The sequence below is a fragment of the Triturus cristatus genome, chromosome 1_2, assembly GCF_964204655.1.
Source record: "Triturus cristatus chromosome 1_2, aTriCri1.1, whole genome shotgun sequence".
In the NCBI taxonomy this organism is placed as follows: domain Eukaryota; kingdom Metazoa; phylum Chordata; class Amphibia; order Caudata; family Salamandridae; genus Triturus; species Triturus cristatus.
The window spans coordinates 949,763,785-949,791,378 of record NC_140580.1 but is presented as its reverse complement, the minus strand read 5'-3'; the positions used below and the strand labels follow the sequence as shown (position 1 = coordinate 949,791,378).

The 27,594-nt window shown below is 46.8% G+C and overlaps 1 protein-coding gene across 3 annotated transcripts in view; it reads right to left on the bottom strand.

The window, feature by feature from the left end:
- The window catches only part of RGS3 (regulator of G protein signaling 3), an 834,919-nt gene that overhangs the window by 705,815 nt on the left and 101,510 nt on the right, over positions 1-27,594 (bottom strand). For all 3 annotated transcript variants that reach the window (XM_085609985.1, XM_085609988.1, XM_085609990.1), the window contains one exon: positions 7,343-7,485. In XM_085609985.1, coding sequence (XP_085466111.1) covers positions 7,343-7,485 — 143 coding nt within the window. The remainder of the gene's footprint in view (positions 1-7,342; positions 7,486-27,594) is intronic.

Sequence of the window (27,594 nt, the reverse complement as noted above, 5' to 3'; positions counted from 1 at the left end):
CCACCCAGCTGAGTCTCTCACCCGGCGGCTTGGGAGCCCCACGAGCAACTCCCAGGACCCACGAAGACTGGGGACCTTGCATTGACTGGCGCCCGCTCTGCCATCTGGGTCCCTCCTTTCACCCCCTGCTTAGGCTTATCCGGGGGCTCGGCGGCATTGTTGGGCCGCAGGGGGAGTGGACTGGGGGCCCATGCAGGGACGGAGTTTTGCTTCTCTCCGGTTGCCCCGGGAGCGCTAGTCTTGACGGCCTGCGGACATTGGTGGCGCCCCCTTCATCTCTCGCCCGGCCTACCGTTGGCGGCCTGTCGAGCTGGGCGGACAGCCTCTGGGGCCCTCGGGGGACAGGGCTTCTTGATTGCCGACAACTATCCTGCTCCTCCTTCTCCCCCTGCACGTGTTGCACATATTGCAGCCCGGTGGGTGGCTGGCGCGGCACCTTCTCCCTCCCGCGGTGCAAAGCGCCACCATTGACGGTTGGTCGGGGCGTGTGAGAGCTCACCATGATAATTGGCGGAGGGCCTGCTTGGCTGCGTTCTGTGGGGCACGTGTGGAGGTTCTGGAGTCCGTGTCCCGCCCCTGTGCTCTCCATCGACAGTGGTGAGATTGGCGGTCGGATCGGGCCGCCTGAGTCGTGGCCCCACACCTGTGCAGCGTCTGCTTTAACCGAACAGATCCCACTACAAGAGCGGCGGTGCGCCGGCAACTAGCAGTCTGTCCTTCAGGTCAGGGAGTGACACGTGGCCCGCCATGACGAGAGATAAACCTGGGGGGAGGATCGACTAAGCAGAGCACTATGGGCAAATTCACTGGCCAGGGGGCCTCCGCGGCGTTTTCAGGGGGACACATGGAGATGTGCCCGACAATGCCGCTCTCATGGCTGCCATCACACAGTTCAGGGACGTCCTCGATGCCAAGATCGGGGCGGTACGCTCCGATGTTATGCTGCTGGAGCAAGACCTACGGAATGCGGTTGCACGCATCACTGAGACCGAAACAAGAATCTCGGGGGTGGAAGACGTGGTTACTACCCTGCAACAGCGAGTGACCTCCTTAGAGACCGCCCAACAGGGTCTGGCTTCGAGAGTGGAAGAGGCTGAGGGGAGAACGCGGCGTAACAATTTACGCTTCGTTGGATTTCCGGAGGGATGCGAGGCTGGAAACATGGAGCGGTTCCTTACTCAGTGGCTAGCTTCCCCCTGACTCCTTATCCAAATGCTTTGTCGTGGAGCGCGCCCACAGGGCCTTGATGCAGAAACCTCTGGTGGGAGCTCGTCCGAGGCCCATAATTGCTAAATTACTCAATTATCATGACTGGGACGCTATCCTGAAACAGGCTAGGGCCAAGGAACCGCTGTTGTACGACAATGCCCGCATTCTGATCTTTCCTGACTACACAAAATTAGTTCAGCAGCAGAGGCAATCCTTCCTAGCAGCTAAAACCCGCCTCTGAGAGCTCAAACTTCCCTATGCACTGCTTTATCCAGCCAGGTTGCAGGTTGTGTATCGCTCTCATACCCACTTCTTTGATTCCCCGGAGGAGGTGTTCCAGTGGACTGATGAGATGGTGTGGCTGCGTCCTCATTCGCCACTCGGGAGGGACTCTGATTCATCTATGAGTGGGGTGGCCCGGAAACTGCCCAAAGTAAAGGGGAGGGGCTCCAGGTCTAGACTGCGATCCAAATCCTTTGATGCTTCGTCTCGGGCGGGGTCTGCCTCGCGACAGAATGCGTCAAAGGACTAGCTGATACTTGAAACAATAGTTTCAGGGTCTCAGATCTACCGAATTGGCTGGAGGAGAACAAAGAAGGCCAGTATCTCTGCAGGACTTTAATGGGCAGAGGGAGGGCCAGCAGACAATGGGCTGGAAGTTGGGGATCCATTGGAGGGTGAGGGGCGGGACCTCCCGTTGGGGTCAGCCTGCTCTGCCTGCCGAAACAGGTACTTCACTGTTTTTGAGATATAGGGTGGGGGGGTGGGGAGGGGACTGGTCGGGTTGTTCTGGGGAGTTTTCATTCTGTCATGGCACTGTCCTGTCCTATGTCGGAGCCCTTCTGTGCTTCCTCTATTGTGTCATCTGTGCCTCTAGCCTCTATGAAGCCCCCCAAGGGTGGACATGTTGGGTAGTTCACCGGATCCCCCTGGGTCCCTGCAGATAATCAGTTGGAACGTTAGAGGGGCGTTAGATAAGGTTAAACATGGGGCTATCCTTAAACAGGCCAAGCGCACCCACGCAGATGTATTAATGCTGCAGGAGACACACCTCATGGGGACAAAGGCGCTGTGTTTTCAACGCTTTGGCTACATACATGTGTTCCACTCGGGGTTTGTGAGGGGGTCTCGGAGTTGCAGTTCTGATCCATCGCCGGGTCCCGTACATACATGTTAAGACATGCGGGGACACGCAGGGCAGGTATGTTTTCTTGCAGGGCACAGTAGGCGGCAAAACTATGACACTGGGCAATGTATATGCCCCCCCGCCTCTGTCCTGGGGGCTGGTAGAGAAACTTGTGACCCTGTGGGCGGACCTACCAGAGGGCCTGGCAGTAGTGGGTGGGGATTGGAATCATGTGCTGGATGTGGCCAGGGATCGATGGGGGCCCCCTGGAAGCCCGGCACCCCATCAAACTTCACTCCCTGGTGATGGGCTTGGTGGATCCCTGGCGCAGGTTACATGGCACGACACAGGGATACACTTACCTTTCGGCGGTTCATGACTTGTTTTCTCGCTTTGATTACATATTTGTCTCTCGGGCGGTAGACAGCAGGGTGGTGGCAGCTGATATTCTTCCCCATGGGCCCCTCGGACCACTCGCCGGTGGCTATTACTCTACGTGCAGGAATGGTACACAGACCCTTTCGGTGGCGTCTCTCAACCTGGAACCTCCAGAAGGAAGAATACAGAGAACATATGGAAGAGGCCATTTATCAATACTTGTCATTCAATGTTGGGTCGGTGCGGGGGGCTGAATCTCTCTGGGAGGCAATGAAACCCACACTTCGTGGGGTGGACATCTCCTTCTGTGCTGCGGCCCGCAGGACGCGCAGAGAATCTATTATACGAGCGGAGGCTGAAATTCTCGGCCTAGAGGAGTGTAGCAGGGAGGAAGGGGGGCAGCTGGTCCACCGCCCATTGTTGCTCGCGCAACAGGGCTATTCACATCTCCTGTTGGACAAGGCTCGCCAGGCTTGGTTGGCGACCCGGCGCACGATCTATCAGTGGGGGAATAAGTCGAGCAAGCTGCTGCACAGGTTGTGTCAGGGGTCGCTGGGCTCCCTGGCTCTCCCGGGCATTGTGGGACTGGACGGGTCACCTGTGTTAGACCCCTCGGCTATTGCCGAGAGCTTTGCAGCGTACTACACGGATCTCTATGCCCCCAAGGCATGTTTATCGGCGGAGGGGATAGGTCGCTTCTTAGACGACCTCCCGCCTAAGGCCCCTCCGGATGATGTTCGCACGGAGTTGGATCGTCCACTTACGGAGGACAAAGTGGGTGCCGCCCTTGGGGAACTGCACCCTGGAAAGGCCCCGGTACCGAACGGGTTCCAAAATGAGTATTTTAAGCATTTTTTCTTGCAGCTGGGTCCCCACTATCACGATGTGGTGGAGAAGGCTAGGGAACGGGGTCGCTTGCCTAGTGACTGGAGGCATGCAAAGTGGTCGTAAACCACAAGCCCGGGAAACCTCGTGATCACCACACGTCATATCGCCCTATTTCCCTTCTCAACGCTGAAGCAAAGGTTCTGGCCAAGGCGTTGGTCAACCGCCTCCGGCCCCATATTTCATCCTTAGTTCATCCCGATCAAGCCGGGGTTATGCCCCAGCGGGTGACCAGCCACAACATCCGCCGGGCACACGTTGCCATTGCGACAGTTAGGGGCTTGGGGAAGCGTGCGGAGCTTTTGCTGGCGGATATGGATCGGGCTTTTGATTCTCTGAGTTGGGTGTATCTATTTGCACTTCTGCGTAGATTGAACATAGGGCCTCGTTTTCGGTCTTATCGAACCGTACTATATACCAACCTAGCCGCGTCTGTACACGTGGTGGACTCTGTCTCATCTGTCTTTTCCATCGGTCGGGGCACCAGGCAAGGGTGCCCACTGTCTCCCTACTTGTTTGCATTAGCCATGGAGCCCCTGGCTGCGAATCGACACTCAAGTGACCGCCCTTGAATGGGCGCATGGATTGTCAGATCGTATCGCCCTATATGCAGATGACTTGTTGTTCTTCCTTACCAACTTGGAAAGGACGGGCCCGCGGCTGTTGCGCGCATCATGCAGGTCTTCGGGGAAACCTCCGGCCTCTACATGAACCCGTGGAAGTCTACCCTCTGGGTCCTGGGTGAGGAGGGCGATCTGGGTGCCTAGGCATCCGCGGTGCAGGTGGTGTATGGGGGGATGAAATATCTGGGTGTGTTCTTATCAGATTCGCCCACCATATCTTGAGACAGAAATTTGGCGCCGGTGTGGGAGCGTGTTCGCGAGGACATTAGACCTTGTGTCTCTATAGTCGTTCGGCCATCTTCAAGATGGTCTTGGTCCCGCGCTTACTTTATCAGTTGCAAAACCATCTATATCCGATTCCTCCTAGATGGTTCCGTCAGGTTAACGCGGCCCTGGGACAGTTTCTCTGGGGTGGTGGGGCGGCTAGGGTGGCCTTACGGACCTGCTTCCAGTCCACCTACTGTGGGGGGCTGGCGACCTCTGATATTCTTTCATACTATATGGCCTCGCATCTGCTGGTCCTCAACAAATGGTGGTACTGGGATAGGTCTGATCCGGCGTATGCTGTCGAATGGAGGTGCATGGGAGAACATACCTTACATACGATTCTCTATTCTGCGCCACTGAGAGGCTCCCTGCCGTCTGCCACACAGATTGTCTTTCAGATCTGGAGGCAGGCGCTACAGAGGATAGGTTGGTGGAACAGGTTGACTCGGGAAACCCCTTTATGGCACAACGGACGCCTGCCGCAGCTGGCGGCTTTGCCTGGATTCCATGATTGGGACACTATTGGGATCTCTACTTTAGGGGGTTGCCATGCGGGGACTTGCGCTGAAATCCTTTCAAGAAATGCAAAAAGATTTCCTAATGCCAAAAACGTAATTTTTTTAATATTTGCAATTCCGACATGCCATTTCCCCTAGCTTGGAGGGGCTGGACGCGCTGGCAGAGTTCAGCCCGGTGGAAGCAAAGATGTTCACGGGGATCTCCAGGACCATAAGATCTCCAAAATAAACCAGTCTCTGGTCACGCATAGCTCCCCGTCTCTGCAGCATCTTCAGGAGGTATGGGAGGGAGATGTGGGCCCGATGGAGGAGGAAGATTGGACGGAGGCTCTGGCCTCCCCACGTGGGGCAGCCATCACAATGAGCCTTCGGCTTATGCAGTTTAAATACCTCCATAGGGCATATTATACCAGGGTCAGGCTGTGGAGGGCGGGCTTGGTGGATTCCCCGGTGTGTCTTCGGTGTGCGCATGAGGAGGGTACCTTGTTGGAATTGGCCTGCCTTTCAGAAGTTCTGTGTTGGGATCGTCCCTGTTCGCCCAAATTGGTGCTCCTGCACGTTATGGAGGGCATTGGGGCAATATTTATAAACGCCATCTTATGCTTTTAGGCTTTACCCTAGCCAAAAGAGATATTGCTAGGGCCTGTAAGGCAACAGGGGCGCCCTTCTTCTCTGCATGGAAGAACGGCCTAGACTTTTGTATGGGCTTAGAGGCTCCTATTTTTGTGGCAAGGGGGTGTCCTCGTAAGCACTACAAAATCTGGAAGCACTGGGCGGACTATCGTGGCCTAGAGCTAGAACCTGCCCGAGCCAGTGCCCAGACCGGGTTTAATCTCTCCCCTCTCTTCTGGTGTGCCTTTTCATGCGTACGTGGTGGGAAAGATGCCTATTGGTAATGACACATAGCGAACATATACCTATAATATTGGCTGGTTATGTTGCTCTTGAATGGTCGACAGTGCGATTGGGGTGGGGGGTGAGGGGGGTGTAGTTCTTCTGTTTTGTTAAATCTGTATTGCTTTTTATTTCTTCCTGTGCTTACGAGAAAATTGTCGAAGTCAAAATGATGTATGCTGATGCTGCGGAAGTCTCTGGGACGCAGAGCTCCGCCTTACATGTGTTGTTAGACAAATAAAATCGGTTAAAAAAAAAACAAAAAAAAGAAACCGAATTAAAATAACTGGGTTTTTTTTTAAATGGAAAAACAATTTAATAAATACACATAGAAAGGAATAACATAATTTCCGCATAGCTTTTTTCAAAGATACTGAGACCAATTACTTGCAAGAAAGGACGAGTGATGGGTATAGCACACAAACTGCCATTTTCAAAAATAGCTCGACCTAAGTATATATGTTATTTAATTTTTTAACGCGCGAACAAATACCCGAAGGTGTCAAGGCACTAGCTCTGAGTGAAAAACACACAACCATCGATAATTAGAAAATAACCATGTTTTCAATTCCATCCTAAAAGCCAAAAGGTTGGGTTGATTTCTGAGATGGAGGGGTAGTTGGTTTCATTCTTTTGTGGCTGAAGTACCAAAACGTCTTCCTCTCCAGTTGGTCCGTTTGAATATGGGCAGCACTAGTTTCCGGGCGCCAGAGGAACATAGATTTCTTCCTACGTAGTATCATTTGAAGGCTTGTTTCAGATAGTCTGGACCTACCGCATGAAGAGTTGTATAGGCTAGACAGAGGACTTTGAATCTGATGCGCTACCTGACCGGGAGCCAGTGTAGCTTGATGATATCTTGGAAGACGGATTTAAATTTGGGCGTGCCTGTCAGCAGTCTGGCAGCCACGTTCTGCAAGAACATAACAACGAACATAACAATGTCTCACTTCCTTTGGGAAATCTGTCCTTGGAGGCCAGTGAAGCCCTATGTTAAAATACTTTAAATCTCTGATCAAGATTGATGGACAGGCCTTTACAGTCAAGAAAGGAGTCTTCAGGAATTCCGTCCCAATATCCCCACAAAAACAAATCAACCACCTGATCTTTCTTGAACAAAAATGTGATTATTCATCGAGTAGTTGCTTGTATTTTTGGAAGTACTCAAGACTTTGTTAATCAAAAGTAGCATACATTTAATGAATATGAATAATGTCAGTAACGTAAAAACGGCTGTTTCTTAAAATAATAAAACCCACATGGAAACAAACATCTAGAAAATAAAATCAGATCCAGAAAAGTCTTAAAGGAACACATTACTGGGAATGTGGAATAAAGCGGTCGAAGAAATGGCCAGCTGCCTTTGACATCACTCTGGTTCACAGTGCAGCCCTGCAATGCTCTCGATTTCAGGGTACACATATTTTAAATACGGACCCTACCTTTCCCTTTGATCCTGGCATGATCGACCTTTTTCCTTTTGCGCACGTGAGATCCCTGTTGCTTCCGCAAAGACGTACGCACCACTGCAACCTTGACATTAGAAGAGTGCGCACGATGCGTGCGATATCGCTCCTGATCCATCCTACAAGGAAACAGAAATGAGATATTCAAGTGGAAGAAAAAACATCAGCAGCTGGCTTTAAACTGCATGCTGAGCGGGAGTAGAGCTGGTTATATCTCTGGACGTAGTAAAGCAACGTAACCTACTTAAATGGCACATTTCTTTAGGTTTACTTCTAAAATCTGTTCACTTGCACCGCTTTGAATTTATTTAAAAGTACTTAATTGGAACTGACATTCTTATTGGCCATGGAAGATGCAAAGACTACGATATTCTCGTCAAATTCAAACTTTAACTCCAAGTTTTATACTGATTTGACATCTGCATTTGTTCATTAGATCCCTAGGAAGAAGGCATGAGGTAGTCCCTCACAAATACAGCAAGCAACGTTTCCTTACTCATAACACTACTGCAGACCATCTCCTTACAAAGATCTCCACGTCCCCCCTTTGTTGCCTGACTCTGGTATTACAATTAGCCCTTCCTAGATGATGTTTGAGTTTTATTTGTACTGTGCTCTGCATCCTCCTGTCCTACTCCTTCACTCTACTAACACCGCAGTATATTAGTATACCACTGTAAAAACAGCAATAATGCTATTATTAAGACATAAAATAAATCATTTAAAGAAAGAGATACACAAATTGATAAAAATTCAAGTTTTCGGCTGTTAGCCAGGCATAACAAGCATTTACAATGCAATGGTCTCGGCAATGTTAAAGTTAGAGCTATTGGCATTGCTATTGGCATTGCTCATGACATTATTTTTGTTTAGGTTTTTGTTTTTAAAACATTTAAAGAAACGGCATTGTTATTTACAATGTCAATAGCTTAATCCCTCTCAAATGTGAGACCTATTGCATTTGCACCCACACACAGAGCCACACACACAAAGCCACCCACACACACAGTGCCACCCCCCCCACCCCCACTACCTCGGCATTTATTTACATTGCATAAGGCCCCTGTGCTCCAAAACAAACGGATGCCTCTGAATGCACAGAGGTTCTAGAGCTAAGGGCTGGGAGCGGAAACCCTCGGACATGTGTTGAACATACCAGTTGTTAACCCGTTCCAGACTGGGGCATCTCAAGTTCTGCCATCGGGTATTAAAATGCCTTTGAGGGATGGGTACGCACTCACCACGAATGACCTTTCATTTAGGAATGACCCCGTGTACGCACCCCACAACTTTGGCCTACAGTAGTTCCGGATTTTCCAGTATCCTTAGTACTTTTCTTTTACCGGTTCTTTAGTGATATTTTTTCAATTTTTATTTTGCGTTTTGTATTGTGCTGTTAATATCCCAAATACACAACCGATGGTCCGTCAGACTGCTTTTTTTTCGTTTTCTTCATTTACTTTTTAAGATTTTACATTTCTGACAGTTAACTCAAACCACAAGTTGCAAGTAACATGCTTTTTAAAGCATTTTGTCTTTTTCTTTCCATTTTGGTCCACTATTAAACGTGTTAACTCCTAATGTTTCTATTTACAAAACCAGTACCTGATATTTTATGTAGTTTCATGATCCTGAATACCAAGCTGAGAGTCGGGCAGATTCTAAAACCTTGCTTACCAGAGACGACGTAAATCAGAACTAATAAGCATCGGCAAAGCCAATTTTTAACTTAGAAGTTTATTGGCTTTGCCAATGGTTTTTATCAATGTTGTGCAGGATGGCTAAAGGAAAGGAGCAAAAAAGGTGCTATAACATAGCGGGCACGTCCGTTTCTAGCTGTGTGCACCATATACACGTGTGTCTGTAAAATAATGTGAGCATTTTTTCCCATGTGTCCAGTTGGGTCGGTAAATAAAAAAGTGCAGGGGGAGGGAGCAACACAAGTAGGGGTGGGCCTAACTTGTATAATTCCTTGTAGCGGAATCAAGTGGAATTACCCAGTATTACGTGAGAAGAGTAACTGTGTTTAGCGCTAGTTTAATCGCGCAAAATGGACTGAAAGATTACTTCTGCTCTAAATAGCACTAAATTCAACACAATACGAATAGTGAGCAACAGCGGGCACCCGCGCTAGCTAAATGCGTCCTTGCAGTAGGATCCCCCCAAAATTATTCTTAATTACGTGAGCAGACGTAATCGCATTATCACCAGTAATTCTGCATCAAAAAGTAACTCAGAATTACTGCAATTACTCCGAGGTTATTGAAATTCCGCTCAGGCCTAAACACAAGTCGGGGGTCCGGCGGCACGGAGGGTGGGGGTACAAAAGCAACATGAGGTGCAGAGGAGAGAAGGAACATCAACATGGAATATGTAGGAGAGGAGCTTATGGGCGAGGGCGACAAGCAGTTGAAGGAGAGTACAACATGGACAGGGAGGGGAGAAGCAAACGAGCGACAGAGAGCAACACTGAGTGCGGCCGGGGACAGAGTCCGGTTACTTATCTGCCGCACGTCCTCGAGCGCCAGGAAACGCCGAGATCAGCCTTGCAGCAAGGAAGAGGCGACCCCACGTCCCGCTCCGTTCCGACCGCGCACAAAATGGCCGAACCTTCCGATGGTAAAAAAAAAAACTCACTAAGCCGGGACTAGCAACCGTAACAGCAGCAGTACATGCAGCAGCAAGGAGTGTCGGTGACACTTCTTTTCTGACCACATCACACCTGACCTGCCTTCACTCCGCAGGTGATTATCAGCGCTCTACAAGTACCCATAACATAACATACTATAACATAACAAAAGGGGAGATAATGCCGCCTACAGCAGTCAACCTCAAAGCTGGGCAACTGGGTTCGAGTCTCGGCAGGGACGCTCAACATCCTGTGATTCTGGGCAAATCACTTAATCTCCCCTTGCCTAACAACATGAATGTGTCCATCTGTACACAGTTAGTGCTCATGTAAAGCACTCTGCTATCTTTGGGTGGAGTTCGCGCTATATGAATAGAAAATAAAAAAAATAACATAACATGCCCCTATCAGCTTGGAACCAACTTCCGTTCCATCTGCGCTGTTTTTTGGACTTTACCGAGTTGAAAAAATCTTTGAAGGACTGGCTGTTCCAGGTGTTCTGGTGTTTCTGTGCTGCTCAGCACCGAGATATACCTTTGGGTATGATTTGTTGTGAGATACCAAGTAGGAATAGCCACCTCTGGGGGTTTGATAACACGGATGACATCTCCAAGTCGGAATATAAATTTATTAGAGAGCTAGTCTCGCTTCCTATTAGTACCCCCTTGAGAACAATTTTATGTGATATGGGCAGGCGCCTTTTTAGTGACATTGCCAGGTCCCGTCCTCTCTTTTTTTGGGCACGCTTACGACGGACGCAGGAGCTCTCTGGTTATGCTGCAGCACTCTCAGAGGTCCTTGCACTTGACCTAGGCAACAAAGTTAAATGGCTGGCTAATCTCAAGAAACTACTAACCGATCTTGGGTTGTCCGGGGCATGGACAAGTCAGATTCCCCCAGCGAAAGAGGAACTTAAACTACTCTACTGGAACTGGGTAGGTGACCGGGAGTTAAGAAATCCTTATATGGGAAAACTGACCGAGGAGTTCTTCTTGCATAAACAGTACAGCTGTTTTGAACCATACATGGACTTCATCCAAGTCCCAAGAGATAGAACCCTTTATATCCAAATCAGGTTAGGGTCACTACCCCTTAATTCGTTCACCGTTAAATGGAATTCTTCGAAATTTACAGCACAATCATGCCCATGCTGCCCTGCCCCGGAGGAAAGCACAGCTCATTTTCTTTTTGCTTGCCCTGCTTATAAATTGGCAAGGGCCAGATGGCTAAAACCCATCTGTAGAAACCTTGGTACAACTAAACATTCTGTTGCCCTCCGAATCTTAAGAGCAGATGGTACTCCATCTTTGATCTGCGGGGTGGCAAAGTTTTTAGGATGTGCATGGAAAAAGAGGAATAAAATACTAAAGGAAAGTTCTCTGGAGCGATAAAGTTAGGCTGCTCACCTGGCATTATTACGTTGTTTTTGTCTTATTGTTCTATTTTTATGAATCTTCATCTATCTGGTGATATATTGCTTTAGATGGAAGCACTCTCATAAGAGAAGCCGGATGAGCTACGCAGTAATTTTATGTATCGGCCATTGAGACATACGATAGCGTAATGCACCTTATGTAGCACAATGCACTTTTTGCATCTATTTGATACAGGCTATCTTGATCATTTTGCACTATGCTCTATACCAGGATATACAATAGTACTTTTTGTTTATAAATTACATATGTCCTTTTGCCTATTTGCACTATATACCATGTAAATATGTATTGTATCTTGTTGTATTGATTGAGTATGATGTCCTTCTTTCTTTTAATTCAATTGTACATTTTATTCCTTTTAAATTATAATTGTTATTTCTGATAGAATGCTTTTATGGTGGTACACTTTGCACCGAATAAAGCTTGTTTGAATTTGAATAACATAACTCCCTGCTTATTCCCTCTTTTCAAGACAGACATTAAAGTATTTCTATTCAGAAGATACCACTCATAACATTATGCCACCTCGTTCTGTATCTCCCCTCGACACTTGGGGAGGATATTTACAATAAAATGCTGGAGCTTAGAGCACAGCGGAGAACCACAGTACACATGCAGGCATGCCAATAAAGAGTCACAAAGAAACGTCAACAGAAACACAAACATAGAAACATACAGAACACATAACCAGACAAGCAAACAAACCAAATAACTGTAACTAGCAAGTCAAACAGAGGAGATCATGGACATGACCAAGCAGTCAAACAGAAAGCGGAACAACAGAGGAACACAATCTGGCAGGGAATAGAGAAGAGAACAGAGAGAAAATAAAGGCAACAAAGGCTGACACACAAAAAACGAAAGACAGGTAAATCAAAAGCCATGTCAAAACACATGCAAAGAGGCAAATAGGGAACACCATAGAAATATAACCAGGGAAGAAATGTGAGAACAGCATCAAAAGAGAAGAAGTGAGTCAACACTAGAGAGAAAAACAAAGTGAGAAAGAAAACAAAACAGGCAGTTCTAGAACAGCATAAATCTCAAATCAGAGAGGCGAGAAATGGGAGAAAAACACTCAGAAATGTAATCTGAAAGTGTTCGGAAACTCAACCAACCACACAAATACAGACAACCCCAAATATAAATAAACGAAATCAGAGAAACAGAAAACACGATAGACAGCAACATAGAAGCACTTCTGAAGCCAATCTTGTTGACGCAGGATAGGTTATTGAACACATCTAAGGGAAATTCTAGAGAGCAGCCAAATGGAATTGTAATATAGAATAATCTAGCAATAAAAGGGATAATCACACAGAATCCCTAGAACAGGATGAACCAAGAAGTAAAGAAATACACAGACGCGGAAAGTGAGAAAAAGATAGGGTGACAGCCCACAAATCTAAACGCTAAACACAGAGAGAGAGACATGCAGAGAGTCAGAAGGAAATGTAACTCCAGGGACAAGCACAACGAGTATCAATACCAGACAGGGTGGCAGGGGGCAGTTGCTGGGAGAAGGCATTATTCCTCACAGAGCTGGGGCAGTTACACCACATCCAGAGATGGGACTGTGGACAGGGATGCCGAGTTTAGGCATTGGTGAGAACAATGCAGGGAGGAAGCAGTGTTTCACATCCAGCCCACAGCTAAGCTCCTTGCACAGTAGTGACAACTCTTGTTAGCCTGGGTGACATCCCTTGGAGGTTCCTGTCGATGTCGCGGAGCATGAAGCCTAAAGAGCTTATGGGCAAGGGTGACAAGCAGTTGAAGGAGAGCACAACATGGACAGGGAGGGGAGAAGCAAACGAGCGACAGAGAGCAACACTGAGTGCGGATGGGGACAGAGTCCGGTTACTTATCTGCCGCACGTCCTCGAGCGCCAGGAAACGCCGAGATCAGACTTGCAGCAAGGAAGAGGCGACCCCACGTCCCGCTCCGTTCCGACCGCGCACAAAATGGCCGAACCTTCCGATGGTAAAAAAAATTTAAAAAAATCAAAAAAAAATCACGCCCACCACACGTAAAAGGGGCAGGGAGTAAACAAAGAGAAAGACGCGAAAAAACACGCCCCCGAATCCGAAAAAGACGGGGCTTGTTTGGAGAGACAAAGCTCTTCTCCAATGGCTGACCAGCATTTAAGAGGCCAGCCAATGGAGAAGAGGGGCGGGTTCAAGCCCCACTTCTGAAAAACGTTAAATCTCGCGAGCGAGACTGCGCAAGCGCAGCCTTTGCTAGCCGAGACCTAAAAATCACTCACCACCATCAGCGAATGAAGGCAAATCAGCAAACAGAACAGGCAATTACGCTCAGACATTTCTAGACTGTACAGGCACCCTAGCTACTGAATGAATATGAATGAAGTAACACATGCTCATTTAGACAAGGCCTTTTAAAATGGTTGAAATAAGGAAGGGCTGCTTGCCGCAGAGCTACACTCACATAGTATCCAATAGCAGTGCATTTCAAAATAGTTCAGTGATGCATCCGATCTAAGAGCCCTTTAAAAATAGTGAATAATAGCAGTGGCGTAAAGGATGCATTTGACACATGCTAACATATTGTTACGTGCTAGATGCTTAAAACACCATAGTATACGTGTAACTTCCAATAAAGAAAAGTTTCTGGACTGGAGTGAATGGGGCGGTGTAGTTTTAATTCAAAGTAAGATCATAATTTAACAAGTACTACTGGATCAACCAACATGTGTTTCGCCCGTTGAAGTGGCTAGCAAGCCTTCGGCTTTTTCAAGGCTGTAATTAATTCATTACAGCAAAAGAAAGTTTTTATAATAGTGAGATCATGGCAGTAATTAAAACAGTAGCTGAAAACACTGCGTGGCACAGTGTATACTGAGTAAGAGAGAAATTCACAGTGGAGCAGGAGAGAAAAGAAATTAAAAAATCTATAAGAAAAATATGGTGCCTGTGTGCTAAGGAGATAGGCACTTTACAATGTTTGATGTGATACCTGAAGATGGGTGCTTTCAGGTCATTTCCGAATTTGAAGACGTTTTCTACACATTTTAGATTGGCTGGGGAGGTGTGCCAGAGTGAAAATCCCAAAGAATTAAGCAATCTGCCCCCACATCTTTTAAATGTAGCTAGGCAGAGTTTTTCTACTATATTATATGTTCTACCTTGTAGCCTAGGTGCTGAGGACACTGAAGGTCGATGGGAGGGGTAGAACACAGGGCCTTTAAGTGTGAAGCAGGAGTTGGCTTTCACTAGTTCCACAGTAATATTAGTTAATAGAAATCGAAAAAGGCTCATTCACGGGGTTGAGGTGTTCTCACTAGCAAAATGGGGAGGGGCATGTGAGAGGAGTGGAGTCAAGGGTTTTCGGATATCTCAGCAGAGTGAAAATGAATAGATTCTCACAATTTCTCTACTTAGATGTAGATGGAAGGTGTGACAGGGCATAGATCTAGTCAGCAGGATTCCATTAATTGCCTGCGAGGCATTATCCTCTAATGCAGAGGACTGAAACTGATTTGAAGAGAGAAGGGCATGCAGTGGTAGGGGGCATTATTACTTATGTGGTGGGGGGTGCTTGTGTAACTGCCTTGAACGCTTCTCACCTACATCAGAATCAACCAGATTGGCATGAATCATTATCTTTTCAAGGACTAGACGTTTATATCGAGGAGGGTGATGGCGGTCTCTATCCTGGTTACAGACGTTTTGTGATCCCTTCTATCACTCTCAGATGACAGATTTGGTAATATAATAATAATAATAATAATAATAATAATCCACATTTGTAAAGCGCGAACAATCACCGGTAAGGGTCTCTAGGCGCTGGGGCCGTCAGGAAGATTAAACAAGCTATTGCCCAGAGTCACATGGTGCTGGGCTAATCTACCCCCGGCGCCGGGGATAGACCTGTAATCCCCAGATTCCAGAGTCAGTCGCCCTGGCCGTGGCGCCACACCTCTTCCATGGTCCATGGTAAACATGTATTAACGTTTGGGACCACACTCGTGTGTCTGACGTACAGAAGAAGTCAGTGACAGATGAAACCTTGGTGATTAAACATAGTTGCCCACTTTGAATGTCTTGATATTAAGGGCATGTATGCTGGACTTTTTAATCGCTGTTGTTGATAGTGAAGTTGGGAAATTAGCAAAGTGGCTCACAATAACTACATAAAGTTGGTGAAACCTGGTTTTTGATGAGGCTGAGTGGGCCTCAGTGGTCAGTGAGCGCGGTGGCACCGACGCTTACAACTGGTCTTGGATCACAGAGGAGGGATGATAGGATTGATATGTAGTCTAGGCAGGGTGGGAAAAGCTGCAGGACTACAGATATCCAGGCAAGTGTTTGTGTGTCTGGCCTTGCAGGTAGTACTGTGTGCTATACAGCTCCATCTGCCAGACTCCTGTGAGCCGGTGCCATCTGCTGCACAGTTGTCAGAACCATAGCGGAGAAGATATTCCCAACTGTGTTCATTTGGGATAACTTTGAGCCAATGACCAACTTCTACAGGGACAGTGGTCATGCAGCAGCTGATGGAAGTCCGAGGACACAGATGGTATCACCATAACCTCCTTAGTCAGAAAGATTCCTATTCTATCTGCAGAGCAGAATTCGGAATCACAGAAGGGATATGTAGTATTGGCGGAACACAGATGTCGAGCGGCAAGCCCAGGAGGCTTCTAATGCCCACACAAGGTCTCCAGCTTACTCCTCAAGAACCGCTGGGCCCTTCAGCTGGCAACAAGGCAGAGACCATGCAAAACCACAGAAGTGAGACCAAAGGCTGACCTTCCAGCTACTGTGTGTGGATGATGGTTAAGGTGGTTTAAAGGGCTGCCTGCTGAGCTGGGGGAGAAGGGAGGAGGGCAGGGGTTATGTACACTCTAACAAGAGGTTGGTTAAGGTGGAGAAACAAAGGCTAAAAGGATAGGGAGGAAAAGGCTATGGGGTCGCACAGGCATCCAGGACAGAGACCAAAAGTCAACACAGCTGACGATGCACCAGAGAGTCCCAAAGCAATAGCCAGGCGAGCAGCTCCCTTCTGCTCCAGAGAGGTGTTCCTTCCTGTTGCCTGTAGCCGTCCCTTGAGGACCCATGAAGCTGTTAGCCCTGGGGCCATAGACACATAGAGCAATTAATAAACGTCACAAATGCATCTGATCTCATTAGTGGGAAAGAGTCTCCCTTTCCAACAGAAAGGCATTAGTTTGCATGGAAAAAAAATGAATCCCTGCATCATACTTCATCAAGGTGCACATGGGCAGGACACGAAGCAATGGGTGCTTTTTTTCCCGGTAAGGCCCTGTGAAGTGTCCTCAAACTTCTTGCCTGGGGGCCATTTTCCTGCTCAAGTCTATGCAACCTAAAACTCCATGCACAAAACAAAGATGAAAGGGTCTTGCCCCAAGCCTTTGCTTTACCCTCCTTAATGGACGATGGTTACACACTGCGCCGAGGCTTGAAGTGAAAGTTTATTTGTTAAGGAAGGTTTAAGGAGAATAAAGTGCTGATCCAACGTAAATATTTCTTTGGAAAAAATAATAATGTGGAGGGTCGCAGAAGAATAACGTTTTTTTTTTTACCGAAAACACTTCCAACAAGGTCTACTTGAAAGCTATGGGTTCGATTCTTATTGAGTAAACAACCGGAAAGTATTCATTACGGTTCATGAAAGAGTACTAGAAGGAGGCTAGATACACACAATAAAATAATAAATTGTGAACTACGACAGTGAGGTAAAAACAAGTTTTATGCTAAATTCAAGTAGATTCGGTCCGATTTCAATTCCAGGGTTGGCTCATCTTAGCAGTCAAACTGTTCACCTACTACGCTTTTCCATCAAATCTATAAAATGATAGCCTTACAACACCCATTTAATGGCTGAGGCAGACAGAAGATGTCTGCCAGGTATGGGTTTATGATTCTCTTGGAAAGCTATTTTGGGGTCTTGCCATAAAAGCTTTCATGAAAACTGAAAAGTAGCTGGAAGTGGATCTTGGAATGGGCAGGCAATGCCGGCGTCTCTGAAAGGGAGGCAGGCTTCCGTTTTTGAGCACCAAACACTTGAGCTATTGTACTCCGCATCATCTGTAAGCGGTGGCTTTCTTTTCTGGGAGAGTCAATACACCATTCATTGTAGTAGTCTAATTTATCACATCTGCAATTGTCAGGAGATGAAAGTGATTCAATTTGCGTTTAGAAACCACCTTTTCGCAGGTCACTTTAATTTCCGGTTGAATCCGGTGCTGAGCACCAGTTCGGTAAACAGACTGGCAAACAACAGCTCCCCATGTTGGACACTAGTCTGGTCTGTGGTTCCCTAGTAACACGTTAGTACATTACAACTTCTGATGTGGAAATGAAGATCTGGGTTGGTTTTGTGCGCCTGGCCAAGCCTGACCATGCACTCATGATAGAGAGTATCTACAGAGGATAATGTTGTGAGGCGATTGGTGTCAAGCGTGAGGGCCAGAGGGGGGCTACAGCCTTCTAGCAGCAGAGTTGAGGCAGCAGAAATCTATGCATTTAGGCAGTGACTGACTTTCTGGGGAGTCCACACTACTAGAACCAGGCCACAGGACCAACCTATAAGCATGGTATTATGTCGAACAGCCACGTTCAAGCATCAAATATATAAACAATAATCCAACGTGAAACTGGTGGGCGATTAGACCTCGATTTAGGGCAGAGCTACCCAAACTCACCGTTAGGGGTGAACGGGCGTTTTCAAGATAAAGAATAATTCAGTCATTTTGCACATCATAATTTTTTTTTTTTTATGAAAGTTTTATTAAAATTATCACAAGGTTACATACCGCAACCAACAAAAACAAGCCAGTAGTGGTACAGCCGCTGCACATCATAAATTTACACGCAGAATTAGGTGGCCGTTTTCCAAAGGCCTGTTTCCCAAGTTTAAACCAGGCAGAATTTGCACAGAAAAAAGGGCCCAGAATGTGGGCGTTGCAGCAGTAGCTTTCCAGCACCACCTGGTCGCGCCATACGTCTCCAACCCCACTACGTCCACCAGACATGACATCAGAGTATAAAAGGCACCAAAATGTTGGCCGAGTTCCCTTCTTGGTAATTTTTCCGACGCCCAGTGAGGTGTGTGGAGACGAACTAAGGGATTATCAATGACCGACAATAACAGTGTGTAATACATTTGCATACCCTGGGATCTTATATGTGACACTGGCTGATCAAGGGAAGAGTGAGGGCGGTAAGGAATCTGGGGAAGATTATGTATCCACCAGAAATATCGGTAATAAAGGAAAGTAAATATTATTTCTGATGGCAACAGCTTCCTGCAGATGTCTAATGCAAAAACAGTTGATGGACAGAATGCAGAACAATGTCAGAAAAGAAAGCAACCGCTTACAGATGATCACTTGACAGAAACGAAGGAAAGCTCAACACTCATTTAAGCCTGTGGATGCAGGAAGAGCGAGTGTCTCGAGGCACAGCGTGAAGGGGAGGCAGCCATGGGAGTGACAACTAGCAGAAGGCTGCAGTGATGGGAAGAGGGGCGAGAGAGACTGAGAAGGAAACAAGAATAGGCAAAGCCAATAGGTTTCACTTATGTAACATCTGTTGCCGTTGTCGAGTACTTTTAGGCATGTTGCACTGCATAGCAAAGCGGGCTGCTGTGCAACAGGGTTAAAGAAAAAAAGAGCTATGACACAGGCAATGCTGGACACGTTACAGCCATTTTTTTTTACTTTAAGGTTTTTTTTCCATTTACAAGATATTATTCCCTCAGGCGAAAACAATCATAGGTCTCCTATCCATGGTTGCTCAGGGAAGCATCAGAGATTCTGTGCCTGCTTGCATGCGTCTGAGAGAATGTGGTGGTGTAAGTCAGGTGCGTTGTCATGAAATGTATGTGGGTGAAGAGCACGGCTTAGGATCCGCACCCCTCAAGTTTGTGCTTGTGTGGACCGGGACAGCACTGGTGTGCTCTGGGCACCAGCGCTGATGTGTACATGAGATTAATTATTGGCTCTGTTCCGGTAGAAGTACAAGGAAACAAAACCAGTTTTACATTAATTAACAAGTGCCCGAGAGTGCGTAGTTAACAGTACAAGCCATATTTACAGAACAGCATAGGACATCTGTACTCTACGTGCAGGACAGCCTACTCTCATACTATTAGTACATGTGCACCTGCATGTATGAGGGCACAGAAGAGTACCCTTCTGCACTCTCAACCCCTAGCAATCATTGTATCCTGTCACAAAGTGCACAATCTATACAGAATGCGCAATTTCCTTGAATGTAAATGTTAATGTCATTATGTGTTTTAAAACGAATACCAAATAAAGAATTTTTTTACATACTTGTGTGTAGTGCTTCGTAACACACTTCATCCAAAAGTAAGCGCTATAAATTACAGGAGTGACATTACTTTTACTAATGCGTTGCATACAGTGAACTGCCTCAGAAGGGTTAATCATGGAAGTCTGAATTAGTTTTGCCAAAATTCGAACTCGTAATCTCCAAACCTACCACGCATCAAAGGTGAGAATTTAGCTCTCCAGGTCTTCCTACCAGCATCAGCCTAAGTTCTTTAGGAATGGCCAGTATGTGTATCGCAAATATCACAAGTCATCTCTGTCTGTTCTCTTGCCATCTCACTTTATTTCAGCAATATGTGCACACCACAACCTCCGCTGCAGCAAGTGTTTCGGGTGATGAAAGGGTTTTCAGTGATTTTCAAATGTCTTTAGCTGGGTGGCAGCACTGCTTAAAGCAGTATAGCCGTTCTACTGCCCCGATGTTGTATAAATAAAAGTGGCACACCTTGTTCCTGAGCTGCACTGCCCTCGGTTTCAAACACATTGTAGTGGGTTGGGCTGGGTTACTGCAGCCAGTCAGCCACGGCGCCGCCATTAGCAGCCCAGTTCGCAATGTGTGGCATTCATTCACAGTGACAGCACCGCACCACTAGGAACCCAGGGCTGAACGTACACATCCCTCCCACAGCCTGCTATACAGTGCTTCGTTAACTTTCTAAAGATGCATGCACAGGCGTCACGCAAGGGTGAAACCCTCAATAAAAGATATGAGGGAGGAGAGTGGGTGGAAACCGAATTGATAACAGTGGGTAATGGGGGGGGGGGGGCGGACAGGGGATTTGGGGAGGGAGGGGGGGGACAGCGGGACACAAGTCTAAAAACAAGCACGCGCGGCAACAGGGGGGAGGGGAAAGAGGAGGGGGGCCTGTGCCGGATTCCCTTGCGGGAGAGAGCAGCAAGGTGTGATAATTGCTAACATATGGCGCCGCTGCTCGCTCCCGCAAGGTAATCGCCAAACGTGCACACGTTGCCATTGAAAGCAATGCAACGTGTGCGCGTTTTTGCCTAAAAAAGTGAAGCGATGGCTAAAGGTCTTTTTCCTATGTAGCGCATGCGCGCTGCGTAGGCGAGAACTAAAAAGGGCATTGTGATTAGAACAGTTTCCTCAAGAAAAGTCAAGTCTATCTAAATTAGTAAGTTTCAGCCAATCACAAAAAGTAAGGCTTTCCCCGTGAGTAATCTGAGTGTGTTGCTAACCTTGCCAGTCTGTCTTCAGTGTTATCCCTCGCCCAGTACCTCATCAAAAGGTGTTGGGCCTCCCCTGAAGCCAAGTCCTCAGCCACAGGTCAACGCAGCGTATCTTTCAGTTAGGAGGAAAGAAACTTGACATAAATCATAGATGTGTAATCTTAATTCAACTGGGGACCAGTCATGACAGCGTCATCTGTCTTCACAGGATCTACTCCCTGGTGTCCCCTACCCTATACCACCCCCCCCCCCCACACCATGCCACAGTGTACTTTGTCTAGGTATGGCTGCAGCCCTAGGGTGCGGGCTGCAAGTGGTACTATTCTACTCCCGCATAGGTATCTGGTCTTGACGAGTACCCTCCCGTCCAACAAATCCACTAGATATCCTTGCCCTCCTTCTACACCAACCTAATTTCGAAACTCACTTTTCCCACACATATCCAAAATGAACCAGGCATCCTTCTGTCCTCCCAATTACCCACTAATCCCACACCGTCACCCAACCTTATATTTTAAAAATGTAATACCTGCCATCCTCTCCCACTGTGCATTCCAATTTCCAACGCCCCCGCATCCGAGGACACACTCTTCCCACTTGGCTTATTGGCGGCTGACAGGAAAGACTGGGGCATTTGGCACAAGAAAGCTATGGCATCCACAGCCTTTCGCTGGAGAAGGCGAGCAAAATCGCAGACCTTCAACGAGCAAGTCCGTGGCCTCCTTCAGATCTCTGGAGACTTGGTAAGAAAAAAACAGCTCTCCTTGAGCACCAGGTTTAGTGTCTGGTTTTTCACTGCTTAAGATTAGAACAGTGAAAGATATGCATTGGCAAATACAATAGGTCTCTACTATGTTTTTAGCCATGTTGCACAGCTTCGAAACTGCAGTAATGGCTGAAAGTTGGAAAAAAGCACTGTGATACGGCCCGCGCTGGCAGCGTCATAGCACTTCCTATTTTTTTTTTTTTTTTTTACTTTAAGCCATGCTGCACAGCAGATGCACAAGCAACAACGAGGGACGGGAGGTTGAGAAAGTGGAAGTGACAAAGCGGGACTGGGAAGGTGAAGCAATGGGTGGGGTGGCAAGCTCCAAGACAAGATGGAAAGGTGGGAGGGGCAAGCATCAACATGGGACGGCAAGATGGGAGGGGCAAAAAACAATACAGGGCGGAAGGTGGCAAGTAGCAGAGCGACTAACAGTAAACACATTTACTCTTAAGTGTTGCAAGTAAAAGAAACAAGTAGCACTGAAAGTGAAAGGACACTGGGAAAGAAAGCAGTACATGGGCCATGCTACAGGGGAGGGACAAGCACATGAATATGAGGTTAAGCCAGCATGCGCTGACCATGGAGAAGCAAGGAAATGAGAGGGACGATGAAGACAGCTAACTGTAACAACTGGGCAGGCTCCATGGCCCCTGTAAGTAAAGAAAATGTCTCACAAGCGACAGCAGATGCATCCTCAGGTGAGAATTAACAAAACACTTTTCACCACACCAATACCAATACCAATACCAATACCAGAGCAGAGTATGGCGGGATTTCGAAACCCTTGTTCTCAATAAAGGCTTCATAAGGCATCTGCTTTATGGCGTAAACAGTGGCGTAACAAAACTAGAGGGGGGGGCTGCAAAGTACAAGGAGGGACCCCCCTCCGGACCTACTAAGGAACGCTCAGGCCAGGGTACTGTGGTGAGGGGTGGTGAGGGGTGTCCCCCCCCCCTCCCCCCCTTGAGCTGTGAGCCCCCCCCCCCCCCCCCCCCGGACTGCAGGGGGACTTTGTAATGCCACTGAGTGTGGTCTTTTGCTGAAAGGGCACTGGTTAAGATACAGGCAACAGCACATTGACAGGTTCTGAGCTTGGAAGACTTTTTTCATCCAACAAAGCAATGAATATATTGAGATGGCATGAAGCCCCACAATGTTGTGCAGTCCTGCCTCTCCACACACTCCCTATCCGGAGGACACAAGGTGTACTTATTTTTTTTAAAAAATCACACACTCTTCACATGGATGCTACTGCAAATTCATATTCTATAGCGCACAACGACTGTTTGCTCAAAAAGAGGACTCAACCTCTTCAAAATATTTTCTAAAAACAAACTCAGTAATCACATCGCGTTGTGCGTAATTCCAAGATTCCGCATTCGAAGACGACTTTGATAGATTTTGGTGGTTGCCTTTATTTTATTTATCCACCTCTTTCTCTTTGGTACTGTCCACTTCGAATGCCCAGGAGCGACAGTTTGGTTTTCTTAGTTGACAATTGGATGATGGGGCTCTCGCACTAACTACTTCTGTCCTCTATTTTTCAGTACATTTTAATAACATGCAATTGATTGTGTTTTTTATTTACAGAAACAACCACCCTCTTACGGAGCCAAATTACTGAACTTCTTAAAACATTCACATTAGCAGCAAACCTTGGAATGTGATTTCAGTCTTGTTCTCCACAAAAGTCAGAAATCAAAGTCCTGCACCACTCCACGTACAATAACCGTCTCAGTTGATTGCTCCCGTAGTATGTATGTGGGGGAGGTTGGGCGGCAGAGGGCAGCTTACAGTTTGTGTTGCAACACAGTGCAGCCCAATGTCCACCTGCCCCCCTCCCCGAGAATTCTACACATCAGGGAATACACCGCGTGAATTCCACCAAGGTTATAAAAATATGCCGTCCCGCCACTTGTTTGGAGAGACATTCCAAGGGCCGTGCACAAAAAGCAGGCGCCGAGGCAACCGTTTATAGGGGTTACAGGCAATATCCAGATGCCAACGTTTCAAAAGTGACGAGCCTTCCAGGGAACTGTTTACTGGAAGCGAAGGGGCGTTGGTAGGAAACGGTTCTAAACCCGAGACTCATTCTGCCGTGAATTCGACAAAAAAACATCACCGCTCACGGCTAAACCCGAATTCATAAGTCTGTCAACTTTTTGTATCCACAGGAATTTTGTATTTAACATTTCTCCAAACCTAGAGGTTCGGATGCTCCAGAAGGGCGCTGTGTGGTAAACTAATCAAATGAAACATGCTTTCTTAGCTTACATGGCGCGGTGTCATCTTAAGGATTCTTGAGGTTTTGGGTAAGACATATTTTGGGGGATCCTGTACGGAATACATTTGAATTTTATTGCCAATTTCCTGCCAATTCAAACCTGCATGATGTCAAACAATACTTGAATATATGTAAAACTTAATCAGGATAACAAATAAAACAGTTGAAATATGTATTGCCGGGACCCCAAAAATCCATAGGACGACATTGGGTAGCAGGGGCAGCTCCGCCGCAATGGCAGAGGAGCGTTGCCCCACTGGCTCAGAGCCAGCAGCTAAAAATTAAAACGATATGTCATTATCATTTTATTTTTGAGTAGCTGGAACAGCCAACGTGTGTGGGGAGGGGCGGGTCTGGGCCATGGAAGAGGGGGAATGTAGAGAGTAGAAGTGGAGTGCACTCTAAGTGCGCATGCGTGTTTGGCTCGCCGTCTCAGCCCGGCCAAATACACATGCAAACTTAGGTTTCTCTAACCCGACTGTATTGAACAGCAGGGTTAGAGAAACAGCACAGACTCCCTGTGCCCGAGCGAGCATCTTTTCAGCCAACTCAGGCCAATCCCCGCGCTGCTCTAGCATGAGAGCAGCGCAGGGATTGTACAGGGAGTCTGTGATTCTGTCCCACTGTCAGCAGGGAACAGGAACAAAGCGACGAGGTGCAACACAGGAGACGGTCAACAGCTTAAGGTAAGTCTTCAGTAAACTGCCTCCCTCCCGCGCAAAACCTCCACCTGCCCTCCCACTTTTTAGGTCTCGCCTACGCAGCGCACATGCGCTGCGTAGGCAAAAAGACCTTTTGCGATCGCTTTGGCTTTTCAGCCAAAAACGTGCACTCGTTCCATTGCCTTCAATGGCAACGTGTGCACGTGTGGAGATTCACTTGCGGGAGCGCGCGGCAGCATATGGTAGCAATTATAGCTCCTGGCGCTGCACGCTCCCGCAAGTGAAACGCTTTCACTCGCCCCCTCCTCTCGCCCCTCCCGCCTCCTTTTAGCGCGAGGAACGTGCTTGTTTTGAATGCTTAGTCCACCGAACTATCTCAACTATGCTGCATAACTCCGCTAGTGCACAAAACAGGCATTGATTATAGATTCCTATTAGGTCATGGGAGATCGAGAAATTCTCTCCACAGCAGCTGTGCACTGAATGTACTCAAACTCCGTGCCTTAGCATTCCATTTGTTTCTTACTGGGAATTAAAAGATTGCTGTATGGTGTTCCCAAGCACGACATATCAGTTGCTTTAAGTGAAACACACTCTATGACTTCTTGTGTTCCACTGTTTCAATGAGGACATACACATTTAGTGAAACACGCCATTTTCCTGCATTCCAGTGACTCCAATGATCGTTGATGTTCTCTTCAGCACACTGAAGTGATTTTCAAAAGATTCTGTTATTCTCAATGTTTTACTTCAGAAAGCGCACAGACACTCTGCTTTTTATTTTGAAAATGCTGTCAGAAATGTTCATTCAAGTCAAAATTTGCAGTCGATATTCAAAATCCTCTCATCCCAATAATCTATTGTATCTTGGCGCACGCATTAAGAGTCTAAATCTGCCACTTTTCTCGTAGCATAAAAAAAAATCATGATTTTCTGACCTCATAGTTTTGAGGTGACACTACCTCTTCAATCGTCGCCAGTATAATAATAATAAAAGCACACCAGTCGAAACAAGGATAAAAGCAGGCTCCAGTTTAATGTCGCTCCAGCCACAGCCTCAGGTTACAATAACCGTGGTTTTCTTTTACATTATAATACCCTACTACAACATTCCATAATAAAATGGAAGATACCAACAAACATCCATCGATCAGGTAAGCGTGGGCCATGTTAAAGGTGCATCCAGATATACTACAACATTCATCTAAAGAAAACATTACATTTGAGTGAAGAGAAACACAGTACAAATTTGAGCTTACTGTGGAGCTTAAATGCATTTCTAATGACCTATGTCTGGGGAAAAACAGTACACTCCGGCAGTGGCGGCTCTTAGGCAGAGGAGCATCGCCCCACTGCCTTTAGCAGTGTAAACAAGCATTGGCATAGTCAATAAGTCTCGCCTTTGGTACCTTATAAGTGTTTAGCCTTGCAACACTTGATGTTGTTGCACCAAGGATATTGTACTGGATAACTAAACACTTATAAGGTCCCAAAGGCGAGACCTATTGGCTATGCCAATGCTTGTTGTATGTGGCAGCCGCCACTGTTGGGTACATGGACAGAAACATGTAGGCAAAGAAGGAAGAAAGGTTTACAATTTTACTAGACAAGAGGTTTAATATAGAGAACGTTCACTTTCCTAGGTGGTCCCTTGTAAAGGTGGGGGACCCTGGGCAATTGCCCACGTTGCCTATGCCTTAAAACATCTCTACCATTGCATGGGTACAAAGTATTTGTAAGGTCCTTCTGCTCAACCAAACAAAAGCAGCGTTAGATGCTTCCACACATCGCCCATAATTACAACAAGCACTGGCAAAGCCACCAGCTCTCGCCTGTTGCCTATGCCAAATTGTTATTGCTGAACAGCATTAAAAAAAAAATCACCCACACAGCACTATGATTTATACATGTGTCACCTAGTAGGTTTATGTATGCAAGCTAATTAGTGAAATGACATGCGCACGCACATCATGACGTGGTGGCTTTTTTTTCATTTACCATTCCAAAATTCAAAATGGCAGATGCCCATTGTGAAGAGGTAAATTACAAAAAATACTAAGATGCTAAATTGTGCATTTAGCAAAACAAGCGCCCCGGTTGCAAATTGCTGATGCGGAGCTCTCTTAAAAACACATTTTTAAAAATGGTATGTGGATGGGTGGGGCTGCAATGGAGATGCAAGGGGGAGGGGGGCATCCCTATGTTGAGCAAGGAGCGGCAGGAGAGCAATGGAACAGCACTGCAAACAGGGTTGGGATTAAGAAAAAGAAAAAAAGAAAAAACGCTGAGCTCAGAAAGGCGGGGGGAGCAAAGGCCGAGTTGGGAGAGCAACATGGGGAGTAGTGGGAGGGGCACAGCTAACTGAAGGAGAAAGCAGCACACAATCGAGAGGAGGAAAGAGCAAGAAAACGCATGCAGTCCCGTAGTAAGGATAAAAGTAATCAAATCAAAAGAATGGCTAAGAAGTGGGCTTCCCCTCGTTACTTCACAGCTTCAATGTTTATCGCCAGCTATTACGTGAGATATGATTAGACAGAGGTTACATTCCAAAATTGTGCCAGATATTCAGCTGTTAATTGTCTTTTTGGGCAGCACTAAAAATGGATCAAAAACAATAGCCATCGGACATTAGCACAGTATATAGACCTAGAAGAACCCGCTGGCCATAAATGGAAATATAGTAATTGATTGTGGGTTTAAACGAGTACGTGATCATTTTCTCCCCAACATAAGGCCTTCCAAATGGAGGATTATGCCATCGCTACGCCCCTTTAAATCAAAACATTGTAAATAAATTTCAATTCAACATTATCAATGGAACACCATGTTAATATGTTGATGAAAAAGAGTAACTTATCTGCATATAAGGAGGAGAACCTAGGCTTCTACTGATGACGGCTACCATTGCCAGCGTTGTAAATG